At 39.8% G+C, this 27,397-nt stretch overlaps 1 protein-coding gene across 2 annotated transcripts; it reads right to left on the reverse strand.

The window, feature by feature from the left end:
- Positions 1-147: 147 nt before the first annotated feature.
- Positions 148-27,365, reverse strand: rab27a (RAB27A, member RAS oncogene family). 2 transcript variants are annotated; one of them, XM_046865160.1, is made up of 6 exons: positions 27,187-27,365; positions 8,458-8,631; positions 5,869-5,954; positions 5,176-5,279; positions 4,973-5,096; positions 148-2,344 (listed from the first exon to the last, which is right to left on the reverse strand). In XM_046865160.1, the coding sequence occupies exons 2-6, from the start codon at positions 8,608-8,610 to the stop codon at positions 2,143-2,145; spliced, it is 669 nt and encodes a 222-aa protein (XP_046721116.1). In that variant the 5' UTR covers positions 8,611-8,631; positions 27,187-27,365; the 3' UTR covers positions 148-2,142. The 2 variants fall into 2 exon arrangements, with proteins under 2 accessions (XP_046721116.1, XP_046721117.1); XM_046865161.1 differs by lacking the exon at positions 27,187-27,365 and adding an exon at positions 13,629-13,722.
- Positions 27,366-27,397: the final 32 nt, after the last annotated feature.

Genomic DNA, 27,397 nt, shown 5'->3' on the forward strand with positions numbered 1-27,397 from the left:
TATATCATTTTTTTGTATAAATAACTTGAACCCTGAATGCACAGGAAATTAATAATATAATAAATTATAATCCTATAAAATCTTCACTTTATTGATTCTTCGCTCGTGTCACCAGAATTTACCACACAAATAAAAACACCGACCAAATGCATTGTGAAGCCATTTTTAATAAATAATAAAATATATTTATTTTCTGAAACAGGTTTGGCATAGAGACAGTGTTTGGCATGGATACAGTGTTAAAGACTATACATTAGGTTAGGCACTTTAGGTGTGAATAACTGCGTCCTGTATCATAGTGCATCAAAGACTTGGGTATTAATGAGCTGTAATGCATTCACACGCACACGTTTTTTAATTTTCTCCACTTATATTTATACAGACGTAAATTCTAGAAGCTAGTGGAACACGCTGGGTCGTATCGAGAGGTCCGAGTTATAAAAAAAACACCATGAATCCAGTACATTCATTCAGAGGCTAAATGAAATGTAGAGCAAGTCAGCGTTTCTCACTCGTCCCGATGATACACACCGTTTTTACAATTTTTAAACGGAAACGTCGTACGATATCGTTTAACCGCACTGACGCACACCGAGGACGCTGGATATCACGTATTGTACGATATAACGTCGATGTAGAAGAACTGAAAGGCACTGAAATGAATAAATGAAGGAAAACACAACGATTGAAAAACGAAAGTCTGCGCAATGACTAAAGGAAAAACGTAAATCGAACGTGATGCGTTCGCTAGTAATGGAGGTCCATTTCAGCAAATATCACATGCACTTGTATGTATGACATTCATATGACGTACAACTAAGTTTTCAAAGAAAGGGGCGGAGCCTAAAGAGACTTTACCTCGCAGGAAGATGTCGCGTGATCATTCACAGAGTTCATCTCCGTACGATTTTTAGCTCTATAATTACATTATATAACTTTTAGAAGCTAGCGGTCACGTACATGTTCTTCCATTACATTTGCTTTCTAAAGTACAACAACTACACCCTCAAAATCAGGGGCGGAGTCAATCAAGACTCTTGCTATTATGTTCATATGAAGTTTAACAAGCCATGGGGGCGGAGCCTATAGAGGCACACACATTCTATACAGTCTTTACCTACCATCAAAAGTCCACCCTTTCCATAAGTACATCTACTAACATCGTTTGATATTCATATGAACAGCTACACCTTTGAAAACTGAAGGGGCGGAGCCTATTTAGAGTTCGAGTCTTGACAGGCACCACCCCCGCCAAATTCACATGAAGAACAATTAGTACACCATCTAAGACCCTCATTGGAGAAAGCCCTAAAGAAGGACGGAGATGTACGTATCATCAACCGTTTTACTGTAGTTATAGGAAACAGCTGAGAGATTTTTAACAGCGCCACCTGCTGTGCTTTACGATCAATATGAAACCAAGCAGAGTATCTCAGCTGTTAGCTAATGAAGATTGTATCAATGAAGAAGTGGGTGTGGCCTACACTTTTTTTTTTTGTGTGTTTTGAGATAGACTTCCATTACTAACCAGTCAGAGAGTGAGGGATGTATATCTATACAATTTATTCTTTTTTAAATCTGGATCGATGTTGGTGCCCGTAGCTTTTTTCATGTCTGGAAACATGGGCTTCTGAACGTCTTAATGAATCACCTTGATTTTATTTTTTTTTTTTATCTTAACGTATTGATCCTTTTTTTTCTCAACCTAATCAAAAGGTAAAACACACACACACACATGCAGATTTACTTTGTGTAACCCCACCCGGATTGTATCTAGTGAGAAAATATATACACATTCACGCAATTCATATCCATCTCTGATACACTTGGGACATGCTATTGAGTACTGGCTTCAGATTTCTGTGTGAAAATCCTGTGAATCTATTGGTCTGGACTGTTAAGGACATCGTTATTTATGCAAAATTTTTTTTTTCCAAATCTCTATTTAAACCTCAGGCCTGATTACAAATTGTAAAAAGCGTAAAGATGAAATCCAGCCTGGTGTACAATAACAGTATACGATGACTTAATGGCACTGTTTGAACACTAGTGGCCGCTCTCGCGCTCGCTCTATGCGCTCATGAAGTTAGCGAAGTGGATGTTGGGGTAAAAAAAGATGGCGCAGTGGCGGCGTTTCGGCCTCTAGCAGGCGCACTTGCTCTTTTCCTGCGTCGGCGGTTCGACCAACTCGCTCCCGCTGTGGCCGTTGGAGCGCAGGGTGCCGTCGGGGATCCATGATCGATCCACGCACCTCTCCATGCGCTTCATGATCAGATTCAGCAGGACATCCACGGCCTGGGAAACGTTCTCACCGTTGGCCGCGCTCGTCTCAAAGTACGGGATCCTGCCGAAAAAATACAAAATAAAAAAAGTTCTTTAATGAAATTTACAAAGGACTTCCTTCTTTTTAAAGGAAACGGTAGCGGTTGCCACGGCAACATTACATTTCTTTATCTCTGCGAAATCAGGCTTCTCTCTAAGACACGCCTATTCCTTTATTATAATTAGAAACGAAAGGGTTGCAAAAAAAAAAACCACACACACAGGTCTTGTCCTGTATGTCAGAAAAATACAGCGCTTCAGAAACCATAACGTTTCACAGTCAGATTGATTTGTGACATGGTGCTGCACTCTGATTGGTCAGAACCAGAGCACTGGCCAATCAGAATCCAGAATTTCCCAGGAGTAGGGTGTGTGTGTCGAACGTTATCACACGTTTCCTTCGTTTTTGCCAAACAGCTCAGATCAGCGAATAGATATGGAGAGTCATATCCAGAAAAACATTCTTAGGAAACACACAAAAAACCTTTACACAGATTTTTGTTACACAATACACCATAGAGTCAAAAGTATTGGGACACTCAACTTTTCCACCCATATGTGGTTCTTCTCCAAAGTGTTAGCACAGAAACTGTATCTTCTTGAACTAGGAGACCCAAACTCAAGCCAACTCCATGAAGATCTGTTTACATGGGCTGGAAGATGTGGAAGATCTCCTGCTAAAGAGCTCCAACCTTTTTGAACAATGGATGTGAACGCTGACTGCACCCCCAGGCCTCCTCACCTTCTCAACTACATCACTACCTGGCTTTACTGACACCCTTGGGGCTGAATGAATCTCTACAAAATCTAATGAAACATCTTCCCAGAAGAGTGGAGGTTGTGATAAGAGGGAATGGAGACTGAATTACAAGAAATAAAGACGCAATTGCAAGAAAAAACCCGGAAATGCGAGCAATAAAGTCGGAATGGCAAAAAAATAAATTCAAACAGGGAGAAAAACGTCAGAATTATGCAAACTTTTTGATGCAATAGCACTGTGCAGAGTTTAGTGGGTGGTGCGTCAGTAATAATGGTCCGTAGGGAAACACAGTGCTCAGTGTGCAGTTAAATGGACTAAAGGATGCATATAAAATAATTTGCATTTGAATTACTTTGAATCGTTTTAGCCCAAATCTGAAGAAGTTCGAAACAATTGTGTGCCTCTAGTTTTTGTGGTACCAGTTTGGAGAAGAACCACATATAGTAGGAAAGATCATACTTTTGTCTTAATGTACACACCTGATTATTTTGGATAAAACAGAACATTTCGGTTTCCATTTCGATTTGTAGAAGGTAAAAAGTGCGCAGAAGTCGCTTTGTCTGAACAGCTGGAACGCCGCCGACGCCCGTTTAAACGTTTTATGAACCCGAACGGTGTGTTCTTGTAGCGCGCTCGTGCTAATGTGGTGTTTTTCTGCACCGACAGCGAATTCAATTTAGTGCAAAATGAACTCCAGGCGCCTGCAGATGTTTCCGCAACAACCTAATTCAAGTCATTCCCCTGGCAAATAACCAGCTTTTGTTATATAGAATACTGAAACTAGTTGTTTGTGAACACACACACACACACACACACACACACACACACACACACACACACACACACACACACACACGATGCACTACTGCCCAAGATGCCTGACACTTCACCTTGGTCAATATTTGCAATGCTGTTATATTGACATCTTTACATTTTGTGAGATTAGCACGTCTCTGCCTAACACACACACACACACACACACACACACACACACACACACACACATACACCTTAAGCAAACGACGTGACAAGCAGAACAAAGCAAAGACGGCGGCATGCTAACAGGACAAATCTGCACTCGTTCGTCTCATTGGCGCGCCACTGATGTGTGTATAGTGTAAAAAGATGGACAGATAAACGAGTGACGAGACTTACAAACAGACAGAGGGATGAAGGGAGAGATGGAATTACCTGGCTGGAGGGAAAGGCAGACAGATGGAGTGATTGTTAGATAAGCGGTGGGACAAATAAATGAATGGTGGAAAAACTTGTAGACGGATTTACTGAGAGAAAGACTGGGAGATTGGGGGGGGGTCTGACTAAGTCTGAAAGAATAAAAGACGGGTGGATGGTTGGAGATAGAGAACGGCTGTCAGACAGAGAGGCAGTTGGACAGAGACAGAAATGGCAGGAAAGAAAGACAGACAGATGGTTGGATAGACAGAATGTTAGATGAATGTGCAGACAGACAGACGGGTAGGCAGACGTGGATGGACAAGACAGACAGATAGATGTTTGAGTAGACAGACAGAGAGACACACACACACAGTTACATGGGTGGACAGACAGATAGAGAGACAGTTGAATAGACAGACAGACACAGATAGATGGGTGGACAGACAGATAGTTAGATGGGTGGACAGACAGACAGATAGCAAGACAGACAGTTTGATGGCACAGTTAGCATTTGTGGATGGACACATTAGCGATGTTAGCATTTGTGGATGGACACATTAGCGATGTTAGCATTTGTGGATGGACACATTAGCAAAGTTAGCATTTGTGGATGGACACATTAGCGATGTTAGCATTTGTGGATGGACACATTAGCGATGTTAGCATTTGTGGATGGACACATTAGCGATGTTCTGGGCGTGGTTTTTCTCTCACCCATATTTCTCAGCGAGCTCTCGAGCCTCCTCCTCCTTAACGAATCGCTGGTCGTCCAGATCACACTTGTTCCCACACAGCACAATGTCGGGGTTCTCGCAGTACGCATGCATCTGCAGCTGACCTGCAATCAAGAACATCACACACCTCAGAGCTCAGCGGGAGAATCTCACCATCTGAAGATGGACCAGTGTGAAGCGTACTCATCCAGTTCCTGACGTTGAGGAAGCTCTGCTCGTTCGTCAGGTCGAACAGCAACAGGAAACCCATCGCGTCTCTGAAGAAGGCTGTCGTCAGACTCCTGAACCTGCACGAGAAAAACAATCTCGTATCCCACCTTCATGTAAAAGTCATAAAAAGTCAAATGAAAGTCATTAATATGGCGATTCTTTCCCTCTGGCTAGTCAGAAAACCGCTAGCATACACTTCCGGCTGCATGGAAAACGCTATCTGCCCTCTTCCACATACACGAGCTCACAAATACCTACGAGGAGAGAGAAGAGGGAGAGAGAGAGAGAGAGAGAGAGAGAGAGAGAGAGAGAGAGAGAGAGAGTGTAAAAAGTGAGAAAGAGAAGCGAAAGAAGGAGGAAAAGAGAGAAACAAGAGAGCAGGAACGATAGAGATGAGAAGAGAAAGCAAGAGAGGAAGATTAAACAGGAGAGGGTGAGAGAGACAAGAGAAATAGATGAAAGAGGAGAGAAAGGGAGAACAAGAGAGACAGAGATAGAAAGCAGAGAGAAGGAGAATAAATGCCCCTCTCACCCAGGCAGCACAGCCAATCAGGTTTCTCTTGGACTCATTGGGATTTAAACTAATCTACTGGAGGTATTTATTTAAAAAATTTATACAAAAATGTAAACAACAACAACAACAAAAATCCACGTGAACGTTCTCACCTCTCTTGGCCGGCCGTGTCCCACAGCTGAAGGTGTATCCTTTGGCCCCGCCCTGCTGCACCCTCAGGTCCACTGGACTTGTACATCTTTAGGACAATATTTACATAAACTTTAAACCTTCACACACACACACACACACACACACACACACACACCTACTACATCTCCATGTCTATTATATCCAGTCAGGTGTTAGTCGAGTGTTAGCACCCACAAGCTACACTTTATTATCAAAAGTTTGCGGACACCTGGTCATAAGTATGACCCACTCTTCTGGGAAGATGTTCCACTTGATTTCAGTGCGTGCTTGAGGACATTTGTGTTCATCAGCTCACAAGTAAAGTCAGATACTGATGTAGGTGAGGTGAGGAAGCCTGTCAGAGTTTACATTCATCCCAGAGGGTTGAGGGTCAGAGCTCTGGAGATCTTCCTCTCTTACCTGTGAAAAGCAGATCTTCATAGAGCTGGCTTTGTGCAATTTGCGTCATGCTGGACCAAGTTTGGGTCTCCTAGTTCACGTGGCGGGACGTCCTGTATAAATGTACCTCTTCAGCTTTGCGGTAACAGTTTGGAGAAGAACCACATACGGACGGAATGATCACGTGTCCCAATACAGGAGTCCATATAGTGTGGTTCAATAATATCTCCACGGTGAGGTTCCAGCGTAGGAACCAGCGTGTGCACTTCCCTGAGGAACCTTCTTCTGCTCCGTTCAGGATATGAGGAAGAGAAACCTCCGTCTCAGGCTGTCAGATGTGACGTGAAGTGGCGTCATCAAACCCACAGTCCCGAGACGTTTTATTCCTTTTACACCACATCAATTTGGAAGATGTAGAAGATCTCCTGCTGAAGAGCTCCAACCCTATTGGGATGAATTTTTCATGCTGACTGCACCCCAGGCCTCCTCATCACATCTCACCTACAGCAGTACTAGACTTTACTGACTCCACTGTACCTGAATGAATCTCCACAAAAATCTTGTGGAGCATCAGTGGAGCTTATTATAAGAGCTAAATGAGGACTGAATGTGGAATGGGATTTTTCAAATAAACCACATACTATGGTCAGCTGTCCACAAACGTTTCTCTGTGGAGAGTATATTAGAACAAGTGCACTTCTGGAGTGAATGGAAAAGAAAAAAAAAAAAAAAACTCAACATGAGCACTGTGCTAATAATATGACGCAACCCGAGCATTTATGAATGTGGAGTTTCGTACGCGATGGACTACAGGAGATAAATTCTCAAGGCTGTGGTTCCTAATGATCCCCGCTGCTGTTTGTTTTGTAGGAACAGCCCGTGTTTGTTCTGTAGGTGGAGCTCCTTCTGGAAGAACTGCTTGTGCCTGCTCTAAACACTCCAAGACGACCAGCAATGAGCTGTGTGTTCTCATGATTCAGAGCATTCAGGAGAAATCTTCTTCGTTGGAGTGGGTGTGACCATAATCGAAACCAAGGTCAACATTTTTTAAAACCATTTTCTAGAAATGAACGATAAACTTTACATAATGTCTCACGCCTAGCCATGGATTATCACCTTGTACCATGGTCTCCTCCTACCATGACTGACGAGTTAAAGTTCTCATTGATGCTAATGTTTTCTGTGAGAAACTCACATGGTCTTGTAACATGGATGTCTTTTGGCGCACTGATTTATGAAGGTCGGTGCTCCCTGTGACTGTGAGTGCAGCCTTGTGCTGCCATCTGTTGGTGTGTTACAAAACCTTTCCGATACCACCTCGTATCTACAGCTCGTTAGATCTATAATTCTAATCCGGATCACATCACTGTGATAATGAAGCTGTTAGATTTCAATCCTGGTGCCATTTTTCATCAAATGTTTTTCCTCCGGATTCTCAAATACGTCTTGATGCAGTTATTTGAAATAAAATCACAGTTTTCACTATACGAGTTCATACACTATAAAATCAAAAGTTTGTGAACATGTCCTGTTCCAGATTTTGTCCCACGACCGCTCTTATAAAAACCTCCACTCTTTTGGGAAGATGTTACACTACATCTTGTGGAGATTCGTTCAGCCACAGAAGTGTTAGTAATGTCCGGTAGGTGATGTGAGGAGGCCTGGAGTGCCGTTCACAATCATCTCAAAGGTGTTCAATAGGTTTGGAGCTCTATAGCCAGAGATCTTCCACTCCAAGCAATGTAAAGCAGATCTTCATGGAGCTGGCATTTGTGCACAAATGTCCTGGTTTGGGTCTTCTAGTTCAAGTGAAGAGAATAATCAATGCTTCCGCCCTCCAAAAACGTCGACTTCCGATACAATTGTGTGCCTTCAACTTGTTTGAAGAAGAACCACATGTGGGTGGAAAAGCTGGGTGTCCCAATACTTTTGACACCTCTTTATGTCAGTGAAACATGCTTTGCTTGCACCTCTGAAGTGAGAACATGAACATTAAACGAGAAGCTGTGTGTGTGTGTGTGTTTGTATGAACCTTTAGAACGTTTACTCGAGTCACATTTATACAGGAGATTAGTACTTTTCTTCGTCCAACACACACACACACACACACACACACACACACACACACACACACACACACACACACACACACACACACACACTTGACTTACCACCCGCTTTTCTCTGAAGTCTATTCCCACTGTGGTGATGAATTTGGAGTTGAACTTGCCATCAGTGTACTGGTACAGGAAGCTGGTCTTTCCCACCCCAGAATCCCCCAGGGCTAGGAACTTGATGAGGTAATCGTAGTCTCCCTCAGACATGGTGAGGGCCGCTTGCTGAAGCTGAAGCACACACACACACACACACACACACACAAGCAGATTACAACTGGGTCTGTTTATTGAAACAAACACAACACCACACAGTTCTACGGGGGTCACGGCGTCCCAGTGGGTCATGTTGGGATTTAGAACAGGAAAGTTCTGTGTATTCAGGATCAGGTTCTGCAGCACACGTCATTCTGTTGATTCTGATCTTCTGTGCGTATTTCACTTCACAACTCCAACCTGTCAGAGTTTTCAGGAATCTGAGACAGGATTTTATCCACGTTGTGAAACCCAAGCGCTCGCCTTCAAACCCTCAACACAACGAAAGAAATCCAATACTGAAGAAAGCAACTTGGAAGGAATTTTATATTTCCGCGTTCATTTATTTTATTCAAAACTGAAAGCAGAAAAAGGATTTAACATCCAATACTAGCATCCAGTCTAACATCTAATACCAGCATCCAATCTAACATCCAATCTTACAACCGATCCTAGCATCCAATTCTAACAACCAATCTAACAATCCAATCTAATCCAATATTAGCATTTAATCTAACAATCAATATAACCTCCAATCAAATAATCAATCTAAAAACCAATCCTATCATACAAAATAACATCAAATTATAACAACCAATCTAACAACTGATCCTAGCATCCAATATAACAATCCAATCTAACAACTGATCCTAGCATCCAATATAACAATCCAATCTAACAACTGATCCTAGCATCCAACATCTAACATCCAATCTTTTCTGAGGAAGAAATGTCCAATCTGGAGCTGTTTGCACAAGTGATGTATAATATGATACAAAACTAAAGCAACGCAACAGGGTGGGGTGGCGCAGGGCATGAAGTGTGGGGTGGCACAAGGCAGGGTGGGGTGGCTCAGGGCATGAAGGGTGGGGTGGCACAAGGCAGGGTGGGGTGATGCAGGGCATGAAGGGTGGGCTGGCACAAGGCAGGGTGGGGTGGCTCAGGGCATGAAGGGTGGGCTGGCACAAGGCAGGGTGGGGTGGCTCAGGGCATGAAGGGTGGGGTGACGCAGGGCATGAAGGGTGGGCTGGCACAAGGCAGGGTGGGGTGGCTCAGGGCATGAAGGGTGGGGTGACGCAGGGCATGAAGGGTGGGCTGGCACAAGGCAGGGTGGGGTGGCGCAGGACATGAAGGGTGGGGTGGCGCAGGGCAGATTGGTGCAGGTTGTTCTGCATTTAGCATCTGAAGGCATAACATCACAAAAAGAGGACGCGTGTTGGACTTTCATTTCCTGTCACTCTCTTGTTGCTTTTGAGAAGCATCTAGTGATCCATATTAAGTGTGCAGAGTGACGCCTGAATGTTGTATGAAGTCACTGATGGATTATGTGCTGATGGTTGATTAGTTATTTTATATCCGTGCTGTTCCACAGACCCAAAAAAACTCAAAGTCACAAAATCAGATGGTGAGAAACTGTGGCATATTTTAGATATTGTACATTTGAAGCAAAATTTGAATTTTTCCAAGTTATTTCAATTGTTTTTCATTTTCAAAACAAAAACTAAATGAAGGCAACAAATCTATGACAAAAATTCGTAACACGGACAAATAAAAGTCCAATCTAGAAAAGACATCCAGTATTTAACTGATCTTACGATGATCCTACAGATTATTATTACCAAACCATGTGTGCAGCTCAGTTTATAACCACAGACGCTTCACACGCAGCAGGACATAGACGAAGAGAGCGAGTGTGAACGTGTGAAAACGCTGACACGTAAACAGGAAACGCTAAAACGCCGATATCCACAGAAAGGGTCTGGTTTTCTAAACGAAGAATTGTGCTGTAAATTCACAGCATGCAAAACACACAACAGTCGTAATTAAACAACAACTGACCAAGTCGTTTATTTACAGTCCATTAGGGCTGCAACTAACGATTATTTATTATTATTAATAATGTTATACATATTATTGTGTGGTTTTTTTATTATAACTATATAAGATATTAACTCAGGGTATTTATGTACAAAAGTGTACTTATAAAAATAATGCAAAATGCACTATTTGCATGCACAATTTCTCCTTTAAACAAATTCACCCATGCCCAGTTGTTTCTTTCTGCAGAAAAAAACCCAAACACAACCAAAAATAACAAAACAAAAAACATAAGTTGAGTAAATTAACATTATTGTATTTTGCAGTTGGCAAGTTGACAACCATGCGTAAAAAAAATCTATATAAAATATATTGTTTTGACAATTTTTGTTTAAAATAATAGACATTTTGTTTATTTAATATAAGCATCTAGAATATATAATTTATTTTTGTATAATAATTAAATGATATGTTCATAAATTTAATATACAGACATTGAAAACAAGCATGTGAACGTAGTAAAGTCGCAGTAAATCAGTAGATCAGTTACTACAGTTTTCCTGTATTTCTATTTTTATCACTCAGACCAGGACATTTCCTTTTACATATTTAATATAAACCAGTGACGGTAAGATAACGTGCGCACCAGATACATTTGTTTTTAACATATTTGCATCGGTTAAAAACGTGATACAAATTTAATAAAAAGAGAATGAAACGGAGAAACAGACTTTATCACAAAAAAGATAAAAAATTTGCATCCAAATGTATAATCATTCGCTAAAAAGCACGACAGTGAGTAAAAATCTGATCATTATCTGCTGCTGTTATTTGCTGCTTTTAGATTTAGTGTTTGTTCGCGGCGGTTTAATTTAATCACGATGTCGCGAGCGAACTGATTGTGCAACCTGATGCTTGTGAGTCACGACAGAACAGATCCAGTGCGACTTTCCCGAAGTTACCAACAGATTACACAATAGCACTTCATTAAACTACACAATTTACACATGATGAGGATTCTACAGTTCCAGGTCCAGTTTTCTTTGTTGTGTTTAATACAAAATTTTAATCTGATTATGGATCTGAAGAGAAAGATCACTTTTATACATCTTTTGTGTGTAATAACGTTATTTTGCACCAATGTATTTGAAATGAAAGAGTCCAGGTGTGACTGAAGTGTAGACTTTGAGCTTTAAATTAAGGAGCTAAACAAAAATATCACATTAACCATTCAGGAAGTGCAGCTTTTTATTTTTTTACCACACTCCCTCTCATATCCACAGCCACAAACGTACTTACAGGTGATTAAACATTTTAGTTTTATAGTCGAATGCAGTTCAAAGAAACAGAGCTCTCAAGAGAGATAGCAGAGAATTGAAGACCACTTTACAACATCTTGCCCATCTTGCAACATTCTGAGCTACTTTGTAGTGAATAATGAACATAAATGCAGAAGTTTAACCTCGAGATACAAATCACAAGTTACACACAAGAACAGAAAGGACAGATTAGGCTTTGCATCTGAATTTTAGTTCTTTTCTGGACAGATGAAACCGAGATTAACATACCAGAATTATGAGAAGTAAAGAGAAGAGTATGGAGAAGGAAAGGAAGGACTCATGATCCAAAGCATGTATACTGGGGCCACGTCCACATTAGGGGTGTAACGGAACACGTCCTTTTTTTGCTACAGGGATTTCAGTAATGTAATCCTTCGTACACGCAGAACAGAGTTACAATCTGAGGTTCCTCAGGAAGGTATGAAGTGACGAACCGCAAGTTTGTTTAGTCTCCGCCTCACACTTAAGAAGAGAAAATCCTGACAATTCCACATATCAAGGGACTGAATAAATGATGGATGGAAGGAATGAACATCTTTAGAAAATTAAATATTTAAATGTAAAACACACACACACACACACACACACACACACAAGTATTACCCAAAGGGGGTCTAACAAATAAAAACTACTTTACTAAATTTTTGTTTATTTAATTTAAGCCAATTTAATCGATTACTCGATTTTATCAATATAATAAAAAAATGTTAGTTAGATGTATTCTATTTTATTTTGATTAAATATGATAAAATATGATTTTATATATTATTTACCCGAACAGGCATTTTATTTAAAATAGTAAAAAAAATTAATAAATGTAAACTCTTCAAACTACAAGCAATACATTTTTTTGCACGTACCGAACGGTGAATTTTGTGTACTGTTGGTCCACATTAACACGTTTTTGTTCAAAAACGCATTTTATCTCAGTCCACAGTGAGATGGCGTCAACGAAAACGTAGCTTTTTGAAAACGCTCTCCAATGACGGGTGTTGTGTAGTAGTGTGAACCGTGAAAACAGAGGCTTACGAAAATGATGTCACGTGACGTGCTTTTCCTTTGACGTTGTTACGTTCAACGATTCGAAGAGTAAATAAACAGCACGGGGAAACGACACGGGTCGAAGCGTCTTTCGTTTTTTGCTCATGCGCAAAATAGTACGTGTTTTCAAACGTTTCAGTGTGGATAAACAACTTCTAGAAAACTATAAAAAAATACTACAAAATAAATTATACTGTGGACACAAAGCATTTTAGACCTTTTTTCATTTATCCAGATTCATGTAGATGTCGCCTGAGTCACTGGTGATCATTTACCAAAACGAAAGAAAAATTTTTTTTTTACATGATATCAACCAAACTAAACTGCTTTTCACTGACCGTGTACACAGTTATGTTTTTTTTTCGCTCAGTCAGATTTTGTTTACTCTAGAAATAACCACCAAGTTCCTGAGGACTCTCACCATTTCACCAGTAACACGTCACATTCTTATTCACGTGACATTTCAGCAAGTCGATCGATTTTACCGCGCTGTTCAGCTCGAGGAGCGAACGAACCTCTCACAACTCCACTTTCCACCAAGTTTACGTCCAACAGCAAACAGTAAATCTCTAGCTTTGTTTCACTCGACCACAATTCGTGTTTTTCCCTTTAAACAGAATTACATCATCATTATTCTCTCTGAGAGAAACAAAGAAATGGATTTAATTCTCCTGCCTACACGGACTCCTGAAAACACACCAGGATTAGCGATGAGAACAAACGCGATACTTGAGAACGTTAAGGGTTTTTTTTCTTTTGTCCACATGTACATACCTGTTGCTGAACTTTCCTCCCTGCCCTGATGTGTAACAGTGAGTTAACTGGTGGAATGAGGAAATAAAAAAACACAACCTACTGGAATTGTCTGTAGTCACGCCTTGACGAGCACTCGGCAAGATTACAGCCACTTAAAGATCCTTAAGGCGTAAACTTGTAAACTGTCTGGAGGGGAAAAGCCGAACGATCTTCACTCCAGGATGAACGTTTGATCAAAACCCTTTAGGAAAAGGATCGTATCTGTCCATTCTGAGACGGTGGGATGGTGATGGCATTTTTTGAAAATAAAAAAAATCATTTAATGTGCATAAATTCTAATTAATAAAATTTGGCTAATAAAATTTATTAAAATTAATACATTTTAATTTCGCATAACTAAATCTTTATTTTCCTGTATTTCTATTTTTATCACTCAGACCAGGACATTTCCTTTTACATATTTAATATAAACCAGGGACGGTAAGATAACGTGCGCACCAGATACATTTGTTTTTAACATATTTGCATCGGTTAAAAACGAGATTTATTCAGATGTAATTATTAGCACATGCTTCACTTTATTATTTAGAAAGCGACCGATCATTTGGGAGCAATATTTGACGTGTGGATCGATTTCTCCTCGCCAATGACGTGAGACTGAGGCATGGCCTGAGAGTCACATAGAATACAGATTAACATGGCAGAGGTAGAGCTGTAACTTTCTGCACACAGAATAGGAAAATCTTTTTTTTCTTTTTTGCACTACAAACATCATGTTTTAATGCTTTAAAAGTCAGAAGGCTTTAAATAAATTGATGATTTGCTGTCTGTCTGGACCAAATAAATTAAAGTGAACCATCTGTCTCATATAGGACTGCAGGGCATCATATTTCTTTCATTGCATCATATTGTGTTGAATCAGTAGCTGCTTAATACGCATATTTAATGTATCGTATCATTGGTTATGCGTCGAGATGAGAATCATATCAGCCTCGGTTATGGAGATGCGCATCCCTATTATAAACACTATATGAACTTTGGATGTGCTGCATGAAATATTCCCTGTTCACTTGAGACGCTGAGACACAAACCTGCAATACTCTGATCTGGAGTTATTGGAATTTCTTTAATACTGGTATGAAATATTATTAAAAAACTGGTGCAAAACTGTAAATTATTCATGTGCCGTTATTAAATATTCATATCGCGACAACCGTTAACCCTTTTATCGCTGAAAGTTTTATTACAGTTTTATCCCTGAAACCCATTTCCTATTACAAACACTATATGTTATAGTAAATTATTAGTATTATTACAATATAACATCATATTTGTACTATATTCCACATTTCGTCCTTATTTGCTGTTATAATACTCTCCACAGGACTAGAGAAGATACATAACATCGATTGTGAACCTCTGACGATGCTGTTTGTATTGTTTAATTATTAACAGTATTATTAAAGGGCAGGATTTCCCATTTCTTTCATTCAGGCTTCTGTTGAAATTGTTTTGCCTGCAAAATTAAGCCACGCCCCCCCACCTGGAACATTTTTCTCAAATCTCTGCAAAAGCAACTCGTTTGCCTTCGGTTTATGACTTTTTTGCGTTTTAGTAACTTGTTAACGAGGCTGCAGTTTGTCTTCCACCCAGCAGGGGGCTCTGAAATTACAAAGTGACACTTTAAAGTTTCATTTTGTGACAGAGAGGATAAAACAATAAGAACAATGTGAGCTGCTGATACAGGGTTTCTACAGCTTTTAGTCGAATTTAAGACTTTTTAAACCATTAGGAATTAAATGTAAGACTTTTATAATGACATCCAGAAACACAGACACACAAATATGTCATATATACTGACCCTATATGTTATATATATTGAACTGGCCTTTACCGAGCCCAGAATTCATTTTTAGATAAGATTTGCTAAACTCGCACTTCCCCATCGCTGAAAAATAGAATGTTTTACATCTGTGGTACAATCCGACAGAGACTTGCTCCAATAACAGGAAGCTGATTGGCTGTTGGTCTCAGCAAATTATATTTGGAGCAGCGAAGAAAAAAAACCTACAGCAACAAACTCAAACATTGTAAAGTTCTGCGAGAGCATCTCAGTGAGCATGAACATCAGAACATCAGAAAATTACGATCTGACTTTTTTACACTAATATTCCTAATAACTTTTTAAGGCATATATAATTTCAGATCGCAATTTTTTTCATAGAAATACACAACAGTAGTTTCTTTAGAAGGCACATGAACCATCAGAGTTTGGTTCAGGCTTGTTTTGCTCACACACCTGGAACAGTAAGTAGGAATTTCATCACTCACTGCAGGAGAGAGAGAGAGAGAGAGAGAGAGAGAGAGAGTATTGAGAGAGAGAGAGAGAGAGAGAGAGAATTGAGAGAGTATTGAGAGAGAGAGAGAGAGAGAGAGAGAGATAGAGAGAGAGTATTGAGAGAGAGAGAAAGAAAGCGAGAAAGAGAGAGAGTATTGAAAGAGAGTATTGAGAGAGAGAGAAAGAGAGAGAGAGAGAGAGAGAGAGAGAGGAGAGTTACAGCTCAGTTTGATGACACAGGAAACGTAAGAAAGGCCCCAAAAACATGACACATGTTAAAATATGACGTGTGAAGAGAGAAGAGAGAGAGAGAGAGAGAGAGAGAGAGAGACGCGAGACTCAGACTGAGGCCTTGACTCGTCCCCGACATCATGAAGCGTGAGACAGTCATATGATTGCGGCGTGACTCTGAACCTTCACCAGCACTAAAACCTTCTCAGAAATATAAGCCGCTTGTGTGTGTGTGTGTGTGTGTGTGTGTGTGTGTGTGTGTGTGTGTGTGTATTTGTCTTCAGACACTCAAAATGTAAATTTAGTTTATATTTAAAGCTGGTTCATACTAGTTTATAAATTTTGATGAAGTATTATTTGAAAATAAATAAAAAAAAAAAAAAAAGATCACAAATGCTCCTCAGTTTGTCTCTCAGAATAACATTTGATAAAGAATCCCAAAACAGAGACTCGGACAATAGATTGTGTACTCAAAACTGGACTGAACCCGAGCAGCCATCTTCTCTCACATCAACCCAAAAAAAGAAAACTCCAGAACAAGAAAAGAACGAATGACATCACCTCCTGCACGATTCGCTGACGTTGCCTGAAGCTAGCAGGTTGGCAGAGGTGCACGCATGAGTCAGCATCAACCTCAAATCCGGGGTGTCGATTCTTCTCGAGGATTGAAATCTCTCAACTACCACAAGATCAAAACCCAACCTTGTCTGCTACAGTCTGCAAGGGAAAGATCTAACGCTCACACTGGTGCATTACCACCACAAGCGTGAACCTTCTAACTGACAACTCTCAAGGAACACTGGTAGTTCTGGTTTAATATATACAAATCACACAGAAGATGTGTTTTCAGAGAGCGTTTTCACACCAGAATTAGAGTGACATGTTTGATAACACACCACATCTAGCACATAACAAGGACACGAGTCATGCTAGTCATGCTAGCTCCGGTTAAATATATATATATAAAAATTCAGAAATATATTGAGCGGTTTTTCCAGGTCGCGATCTCGCCATAACAAAAATTGGTCAGTCGTTATCACGACTTCATTTTCTCGTGATCGGTAGTTAAACTTTGTTTCATAGTTCATCTACTGATCACAAGGAACGTTCTAGATGCAGCATCATAGATAATAACCAATCAGTGCAATCAGTTGTGGTTATTATTAGGTCTGTCAAAATGATCGCGTTAATAACCATAGCGTACCGTAGCGCAAATCCGTTTTAACGGCACCGGTTTGATTGACGCGTTGATGTTTTTATTTAAGATATAAATATATATATAAAATAGGGCGAAATGAAAACGTTTAACGCGACACGTTTATTCACAACGTCCTATTTTTACTCTGATTTTTTTTTTTTACTCAAAAAAAATTAAAAAATACAACTACACCAGAAAATAATTTTCAATCACAACCTCTGTTTCACCGATGTGCCGAGTCTCAAATCAGCACCAAAATCCGCCATGACGCGCACATCCGGCAATTAAAACCATCCGTGTGGAAACATAGCAAAAGTTCCGTTTGGTGTCCTGATTATTTACGTCATCAATATTCAACCATGAACATGTTGATTACAGTATTAAAAACGTGAAAAGTATTAATTCAAGGAACATTTAGAACAGATACAAATGAGAGTTAACTCATGACAATCAAGTGATAAATCGTGATTAAATATTTCAATCGATTGACAGCCCTAATTATCAACCACAATGCTGCCTCTAGAACATCCTCTTATGTCAAATACACAAAAAAATCAAGCACTGATCACGAGGAAACAATGTTTTGTGTCAGGATCACAAGAAAATTAAGTCGTGACAAATGGCCTCTTAGGCCTTCCATAAAAAGCAGCTTCACAGAAATAAACAGATTTGGAGCGAACCAGCGAATAAAAACTCTATAAGAAATGTGAGGAAGAATCTTTGAGAGGAACCAAACTCAAGATCTTCATCTGGATCACATTAAATGTCCATTCATTGTTGAGGTCATCAAGTGTTTACTGATGGAAACTTGAATTTAAAATTGTTCTTGGCGTTGCACCAAACATTGCAGTGAACTTCTTCCACAGTACCTTCATAAGGGTTGCATGTGGAGAACATCCACAGCAAATGTTCTCCCAACTGAAGAGAGCTCCATCCAGAGGTAGGATTTCAGTATAAATCATGCAGGTGTAACCACAACTAGATGTCCACCATCTTGACAGTGTCATGTAACTTTGTTAATGTTTACTGATTCAACTGATCTGCTTTCAAGAGCTGGACAAAAATGTCGCCTCAGTGTGGACGGTAAAGAAACAGAGAAAAAGATGTTATGAAAAGGATGAATGTGGCCTAGAACACACTACACCCTGTGAATGTGAAAACGCAGCAAGGTTTATACAGTGCATATCTGAGCATAAACACTGACCGCATACACTCGGGCATGCTGTACTAATAGAGATAAAGAGTGTAAAAGCAAAACGTGGACGTGTTCTTCTAAAGAAAAGCATACAGTGACACTGAAACAAAGCAGAATGAGTCATGTGAAAGCAATGCAGTGCTTAGCGGTCGTATTGGTATTCATAACAATCAGACAATGAGCTGTAAAAAAGTGACAAAAAATACACTATATAGACAAAAGTACTGGGACTTTTCCAGCTATATGGGTTCTTCCCCAAAATTTCTCATCACTTGAACTAGGTTACCCAAACCTGTTCCAGCATTACAATGCACAAAGCCATAAAGATCTGCTTTACATGGGTTGAAGTGGAAGATCTCCTGCCTTAGAGCCTTCAGGCTCAATGAATCTCCACAAGCACATCCCAAAATCTAGCTAAACATCTCAGAAGAACTGAGGTCTTTGGTGGTCTAGAAGCTCAGTTTCGATGCACAGTCAGGGAATTAAAGTCCTTTTTGAGGGTGGTGGTCAAGGGGTTCAAGCCCTGGTATCACCAAGCTTCCACTTTTGGGACCCTCGAGCAAGGGCCTTAACCCCCTCAGTTCTAGGGGCGCTGTGACATGGCTGATCATGCACTTCTACCCCAGCTTCCTAACATCACTGGGAAATGTGAAGACATAGCATTTTTTTCTGTAGGGTCAATAAAGGATTCTAAAATGTAAAAATAAATGTGGGATGGAATGCAAACCAATCTTATGCTCAGGTGTCCCCATCCCCCATTTACAAGATGATGTTTTAGGTGAAATTCTTGCCACAAAAGCTTGAAAATGATACAGTTTTGCCTCAAAACTGTCAAAACTGAGTTCCTGCTAGAGCAAACACTTTCACGCTCTCCTGTTCGTAGTGACAAATTCTGACATCCATGGTGTACTCTGCGGAAAAGGTCATTTCGAGGACTTCTTGACTTTCAACATTTCTGGTCCTTCTTATTATTTTTGAATATTTTTAAGAAAGGGAACTAGGGAAGACAAAGTATTTCACACATATAACCTTGCTGTGGCCTTTAGCCTGTTTCGACCAGTTCCTCAATTTAATTGGTTCGTTTGCTGGTGATCATTCCATAAAAATCCTACAATCCTTCAATCACTCAGTCTCAAGATATCACCAGGACAAACTGACAGAAAGACGAACATAAAAAAAGTTCTAGAAATTCAAAAAGTAATGTCCGTGCTGGAGGTTCACAATGTAATTGTCTCATGATGGTGGACTGTGTGTCTCACTTATTTCTGATCTGATGAGAAAAGAGTAAATTGAGTAACGCCACTATCTGCAGTGCGATGTGTTCAAAGAAACAAACTAAAAATTATTTTGCAATTTCATGATGCAATTGCATTTTTTTATTATTCTATTTAGTTTAACCATCAACTTCTCTCCACTCACATCACACTACCACTGGTGAAGCTCTATGCATAATTGTGTTTCAAGAGAACACTAGTAACAGAACTGACAAGGACTGAAACTAGTAACAGGACTGACGCTAGTAACAGGACTGACCAGTGTAACATGGCTGACGATAGTAACAGGACTCACCACTGTAACAGGGCTGACCAGTAACAGGGCTGACCAGGGTAACAGGACTGACGCTAGTAACAGGGCTGACCAGTAACAGGGCTGACCAGTGTAACAGGGCTGACACTAGTAACAGGGCTGACCAGTGTAAAATGGCTGACACAAGTAACAGGGCTGATGCTAGTAACAGAGCTGACCAGTGTAACAGGGCTGACGCTAGTAACAGGGCTGACCAGTGTAAAATGGCTGACGCAAGTAACAGGGCTGACGCTAGTAACAGAGCTGACCAGTGTAACAGGGCTGATGCTAGTAACAGAGCTGACCAGTGTAACATGGCTGACGATAGTAACAGGACTCACCACTGTAACAGAGCTGACAATAGTAACAGGACTGACCAGTGTAACAGGGCTGACGCTAGTAACAGGGCTGACCAGTGTAACATGACTGACACAAGTAACAGGGCTGAACAGTGTAACAGGGCTGACACTAGTAACAGGGCTGACCAGTGTAACAGGACTGACACTAGTAACAGGGCTGACCAGGGTAACAGGACTGACACAAGTAACAGGGCTGAACAGTGTAACAGGGCTGACACTAGTAACAGGGCTGACCAGTGTAAAATGGCTGACACTAGTAACAGGGCTGATGCTAGTAACAGAGCTGACCAGTGTAACAGGGCTGACCAGTGTAAAATGGCTGACGCAAGTAAAAGGGCTGACGCTAGTAACAGGGCTGACCAGTGTAACAGGGCTGACCAGTGTAACAGGGCTGACCAGTGTAACAGGGCTGACACTATTAACAGGACTAACGCTAATAACAGGGCTGATGCTAGAAACAGGACTGGCCAGTGCAACAGGGCTGACGCCAGTAACAGGGTGACCAACAGAATAAATTGGTGCAAAAAAATGAAAAATAATCTCCAAGTTCTCCTGGAACTTTTCTGAGTAATACATTCCAGACTGAAAACCAGGAAACAGAAGGACAAACACTAACACAGAGGGCCGGGCAATCAAGCAGGCGGATATGCAGATCCCGCTGAAACTTAAACAAAGCACACGACTGAACTGGGTGTGACCACACACTCACACTCTCACACACACACACACACACACACACACACACACACACACACACACACACACACACACACACACACACACTCAAGTCTTGACAGGTTTTGCAAATTGCGTCCACTTCCCTATTTGTGCCAGTGTTGGAACAGAAGTGCAGTAAACGCCTAGCAGGGTAAAACTTCACGTCTGTTAACCCAACAGCATAAAAAGCAGCATCCAGAACTGAAACAGTGACGTGTTAAACATAAACCCAGTGAAAAATCAAATACATTTATCCGACATGCTTTCAATCAGCCATGATAATGTGACGTCCAGGACTAAATCTTTTCTGTAAATAACTGCTTAAATCTTCATATATGTGCTTAACATTCATACATCTGTGACTCTTTTACCTGTTTTTTTCTTATGGATGACACATTTAACAAAAATCTGATGAGATTGATGACAATCTCAAACATGTTATGACTGGTATATGAACTCTTCTGCAGAACGGTCAAATAAATGGTCGAGTGACATCTTAAATTGTACATTATTTACTAAAACATTGTACATTTCATGCAAATCTCAGAGATTTTTAATTGAATAACAGGCCGTCCTACAGAACTGGTTCCTAAAACACACCGGATCTCACTGGCAGACTGGATGTGGGTTGAAATCGAGATAAAAGTAGGCGAGAGAGATTTCCCTTATCTGATCGAAAGTCAAAAAAAAAATGTCATGTTGAGGTAATAAGATTTTTTCCCGTCGTATCGTATTTCACATACGTTTCTACCATATATAAAGAACATACTGGGGTTTAACACTGAAGGAAAATTGTCAAACACGCTAAAAAAATACCTCAGGAAAGTCTACTATCATATAGAGATATTCATGGTTTCTATACAATTTTCATTTCTAAATTCCAAACTCTTCCAAACGCAAAAGACGCAGACTTACCTAAAGATTTGTAAGAAATAATGAAGTAGTAATGAGGTGTGTGTTACGTTAAAATGTCGGATGTTTGCTATTATATTAGCGAATAATTGCTGGAAAACCACGTTCAATGCACGTTTTATTTAAACTGCAATTTTAAAACTATAAACCTTAAACCTATAAGCAAGAGAAGGACTGTTACTACTAACTCCAGAAAAAACACACACCATGGCCATGTCCACACTAATACATCCGCACACAGAAAGTCGACCAAAACGTAGATTTTCAAAAACGTTCTTTACAGAGGATCGATTTAAAAATGCGGTTCTCAAGAATGTGCGTGGAAATGAAGGCTTTGAAAATTATGACGCATTTTTAATTATTGCCACAACGTTTCAAAGAGCTGGATAGTAAATACAGTGGACCTCGATACTCGCGACCTCAAAAGTTGGCAACTTTTCATTTGCAAAAGGACCGAGAGTAACTTGCGAATAATCCAATAGTTCGGATTTCAAAAACATTTCAAAACAGAGTTTGTACTAAAGTACTTTGTACTTCTTCTTCTTTCGGTTGCTCCCATTAGGGGGCGCCACAGCGGATCATCCGTCTCCAGACCCCTCTGTCCTCTACATCTGCCTCTTTCACACCAACTGCCTGCATGTCTTCCCTCACCACATCCATAAACCTCCTCCTTGGTCTTCCTCTTTTCCTCCTTCCTGGTGGCTCCATCCTCAGCATTCTCCTACTGATATACCCCATGTCCCTCCTCTGCACATGAGTTATATTGTTAGAAGAATGCTGAGGATGGAGCCACCAGGAATTGTATTATTCATTTAAAGTAGTAAATACAACATTTATGACACGTAATTCACAAGTTCACTGAGTTTACACTACAGTACATGTTTAATTCCCCTTGAAAAATAAACCATCAAAAGGAGAGTCAAAACCTCGCCATTTTTTGTTACAAGCGAGGAGTTATAGAACGTGACCCCCGCGAGTATCGAGGTTTCACTGTAAACACCAGGCGGAAAAGTGAGGACAGTGAGGACGCACATCGTTTTTAGACTAAAAAAGCAAAACACGCTTTTTTTTTTTTTTTACAAATTCTTAGTTTTATATTTTCGAAAAACCCTCCATAATCATTGAGACCCAAATCAAATTCCAAAACGTGTAGGAACCCTGAATATTATATTGTAAACAATAACCCTATTAACAAGGTCTCATGTAGATCATCAACACACAAAAAATGCTTGATTACTTGAAAAAGAACTACGGTTACATGACTGACACTTGATTAGGCAGTTTACCCACAATGCCTCACCGCTGAGGTTTTAACGCTCATTAGGATCAGAGTGTAAGTGCACATGGGATCGGTGTTAAACGTCTCCCAGGAGTAATGTGCTTACGCAGGGATACAATGTGAACACAATAAACCCAAGCTCTCGGGTTTAATATCCCTCAGCTGCTCCTCATGTGCTCCGGGGCAATGTGTCATGTGACCTGGGATTGGGGCCAAAGCCGAAAGCTCGGGGCTGAAAGTTCAGGCGCTCACACTGCAGCACGATAAACACTATATATCATTTATATAATCATATAATAATCAATATCCTGATAAAACACGTCTTTTTTAAATTAAAGAAATTGTTTCTAATTTAAAAAATTATATTAATATATTTTTAAAAATACATTATAACAAGTCCTAGGAACAGTGTGCAGACAGACAGACAGACAAAATTTACACATCAATTCTTTTTTTTTTTACATTATTTTAGATAATTGAATTTGACAAATTTAAAAGATTTAAATGAAAGAATTAATTAAAAGAAATTAACAAAAAAAGCAATTTTTTTGTTCACATAATTCATCAAATGTGTTTTTCTTTTTACTGCGACGCTTTTACATTTCTGGAAGTTTCTCATCGTGATAGGATGTTTGTGGACACCTGTCCTTTAGATTGGATTGTGCTTCTTTTGAACATCTCACTCTTCTGGAAAGATGTTCCACTAGGTTTTGTGGAGATTTATTCAGCCACAAGGGTGTGAGTAAAGTCTGATGTAGGTGAGAAGGTGAGGAGACCTGGGGTGCAGTCAGCATTCACATTCATCCCAAAGGTGTTCAATAAAGTTAAAGTCAAAGCTCTATAGCAGGAGATCTTCATAGCAGTATTCTGAACCTCAGGCTAATATGAAATGCACAAACCCTTCCTCCTCATTGTTAGTTTAATCATCACTCAGATGACGTCTGACACAAATGGTTACGCCCGTTCCAGTTGGACTTACAAGCTTTTCTACATTACGGTAATTTCAACAACGAACAACAATTAATGAACGTGCTTTTGACGTGCGGAACATAGTTACAATCCGAGTTCCCTCAGGAATGTTTTAAGTGGCGGACCGCAAGTTTGTTTATTCTTCGCCTCGCACTTTAAACAAAGTTTCTTCTTCTTATTATTATTATTACACATGAAAACATACACAACAATACCAGGGGTATAAAAGAAAGAGACTAGAGTTAACGCAGTGCTGGAAATACGATTTGTTTGGCGCTATGGAATTTTTTTCCCTTTTATGTCCAGCTTCAAGAATTTCTCTTAAAATAAGAAAATCCCGACAATTCCGCATCTTGAAGAAGTGAATGAATGAAGGATGAAAGAAATTAATACATTTGTTAAATCTCCAAATTCTGTTGAAATAAATAGAACAGTTACGTAGATCACATCTTTACACATCTGTATTACCCAAATGGGGTCTAGCAAATCTAAACAATTGTATTTAATTGTATTAAATTTAATCAATTTAATTGTGCCAATTTATTTTTAAATTATTAATTTTAAAATTAAAATTAATTTTAATTGATTACTCAGTTGAATCAAAATAATACAAATTTGTATTTCATTAATTTGATTTATTGTATTTTTTCTTTTTTTATAAAAATATTATTTTATACACTATTTAACCAAGCAGGCGTTTTAATTACAATTGTTTAAATGTTGATTAATAATGTTAATAATAATAAATTCCAATTTTATGTTTTGCGTTTCTTCTCACTGACCAGATCTTTCTCACGACCCAGTACCAGCTCTTCCACGGGCCGGTACTATGGTACATGGGTCCAAAGTTCTAGCAGAAAGCAAAAATAAAACAATTTTCCTCATTTTATCTGCTCACATGGAAACTGGTGGCTTTGTCCAAAATGTTCCCTCTCTCCATAGCAAACACGACGTTTCTATCACTTCCAGGAAGCTGGCAACAGGAGATTAAGAGATGAAGCACTTTCCCGGTTCACTGAGCAATTGTATTCCCACAGAACACGGAAAATAGCCCTGGGACAACAAGTTGTAACAAATTCGTTTGGCTGGAACACGGTTGCACAGGATTGGGTGCATTTTTAAAAGGAATTAAGCAACCACGGATTCTGACAAGCTAACTGACTAGCAGTGCTAATGCTAATCTTAACCAACTATAATGTGTAGTGATGAAAACCTGCTCGATATAGTTTTTTTTTTCCCTGAAAAGTCATTAAAATATAAAATAGAAATCCTGCTTTCTGATTGGTCAGAATCTGTTTGATTCATTTTCTAGAACAATGAAGCCCTGACTTATGGTTTCTAAAGCAACAGCTCATTCAGGACGACTGATAATAGCTGATTTTTATCACCAGATGTTGTTCAGTTGACATTCACGGAAGGAGTCTCCAGTTTCAGGGATCTTAACAAGATATCTACTGTTGAGGTTTTTGTTTGTTTGTTTTGTCTTATTAACTACAAGCAAGAGAAAATAAATTCAGTCTGCTGAAGGAGGAACTGCTGAGAACAGGAACTAACTCACTTCTTGCTACAAACAAACAAATATATACATCTTATCTCTTATATTTATATACCCATAAATGCATAAATTTGTTGACATGTGAACTACAGCGCAGTGACATTTCTTCTTCACATCTCCAAGCATATTAGGAAGCTGAGGTCAGTGTGATCTGGAGCACAGAGAATTAAGGGTCTTCATTAAGGGCCTGATCTTGACAGTGGTTGGGTTTTTGATCAGAGCCTTAGTATCTATAGGTATCTAGCATACTTCTAGATCATATATACACCGATCACGCATTATAATAACATACTGAGTGGTGAAGTGAAGAACACTGATGATCTCCATCACCTGTAAGTGGGTGCATTCATTTATTAAGCAACAAGTGAACATTTTGTCCTCAAAGTTTATGTTAGAAGCAGGAAAAATGGGTAAGGATTTGAGACGTCTAGACGTCTGGGTCAGCCAGAGCATCTCCAAAACTGCAGCTCTTGTGTGATGTTCCTGGTCTGCAGTGATCGGTATTTATCAAAAGTGAACCAAGGAAGGAACATTTATGAACTGGGTGGCTGAGGATCATTGATGCACGTGAGGAGCGTGTGGTCCGATCCAACAGACGAGCTCCTGTAGCTCAAAATTCTGAAGATGATCATGGTGTTGATGATCAATGGGTCACGACTGTTTTAGCAGTAAAATGGGACCGACACAATAGGTGGTCATAATGTTATGATCAGTGTGTGTGTGTGTGTGTGTGTGTGTGTGTGTGAGAGAGATGAATGAACCATCTTCAGTGTGTTTGATCCCTTATACAGGCGCATATGAGCCTCATCCTGCTGTTTTTGGGTTAAAAGGTGAAAAATTGCGGTGCCATACGGTGAAGGAGATACAGAAAGAAAGCCACGTGTGTGTGTGTGTGTGTGTGTGTGTGTGTGAGCTTCATGATGATGATGATGATGATGATGATGAAACCTGTGCATTAGGTGAATACCACATGCCTGTCAGTTCAGTCCTTTCCCTTTTTAATTACTCAGATCATTAGTGAGAAATGTTTTTTAACTCTTCCACCCAAACAAGAACTAAAGATCCGGAACAACTCGGATGACGTGTTTCTTTCTTTCTTTCTTTCTTTCTTTTTTTTTTGCTCATATGATGATAATTAAAGCCCATAATAAACATTTCAGCTCAGAAATAAAACCCTGGCAGATGCACATGAAAACCTTTATAAAGGACAATAAACCTGCATGAAAATCAGATGAAGTTTGGGAAGTTTCTACTCACCAGCTGGATCAACTTGATGGATTTGTTTTTGTTTATTTTATTGGAAATAAAAAATTAAACGCGTCCGCAAATAAAAAAAAACGAAGACACCTATCCGAGTCCTAAGGCTGTGTTTTTATATTACTTATCCTACACACACACACACACACACACACACACTCAGGCTGAAAATGTTCTCGAAGTGAACTTCCCGTTTACCGCACCCCTCCAT

The sequence above is a fragment of the Silurus meridionalis genome, chromosome 13 (assembly GCF_014805685.1).
Source record: "Silurus meridionalis isolate SWU-2019-XX chromosome 13, ASM1480568v1, whole genome shotgun sequence".
NCBI classification, from domain to species: Eukaryota; Metazoa; Chordata; class Actinopteri; order Siluriformes; family Siluridae; genus Silurus; species Silurus meridionalis.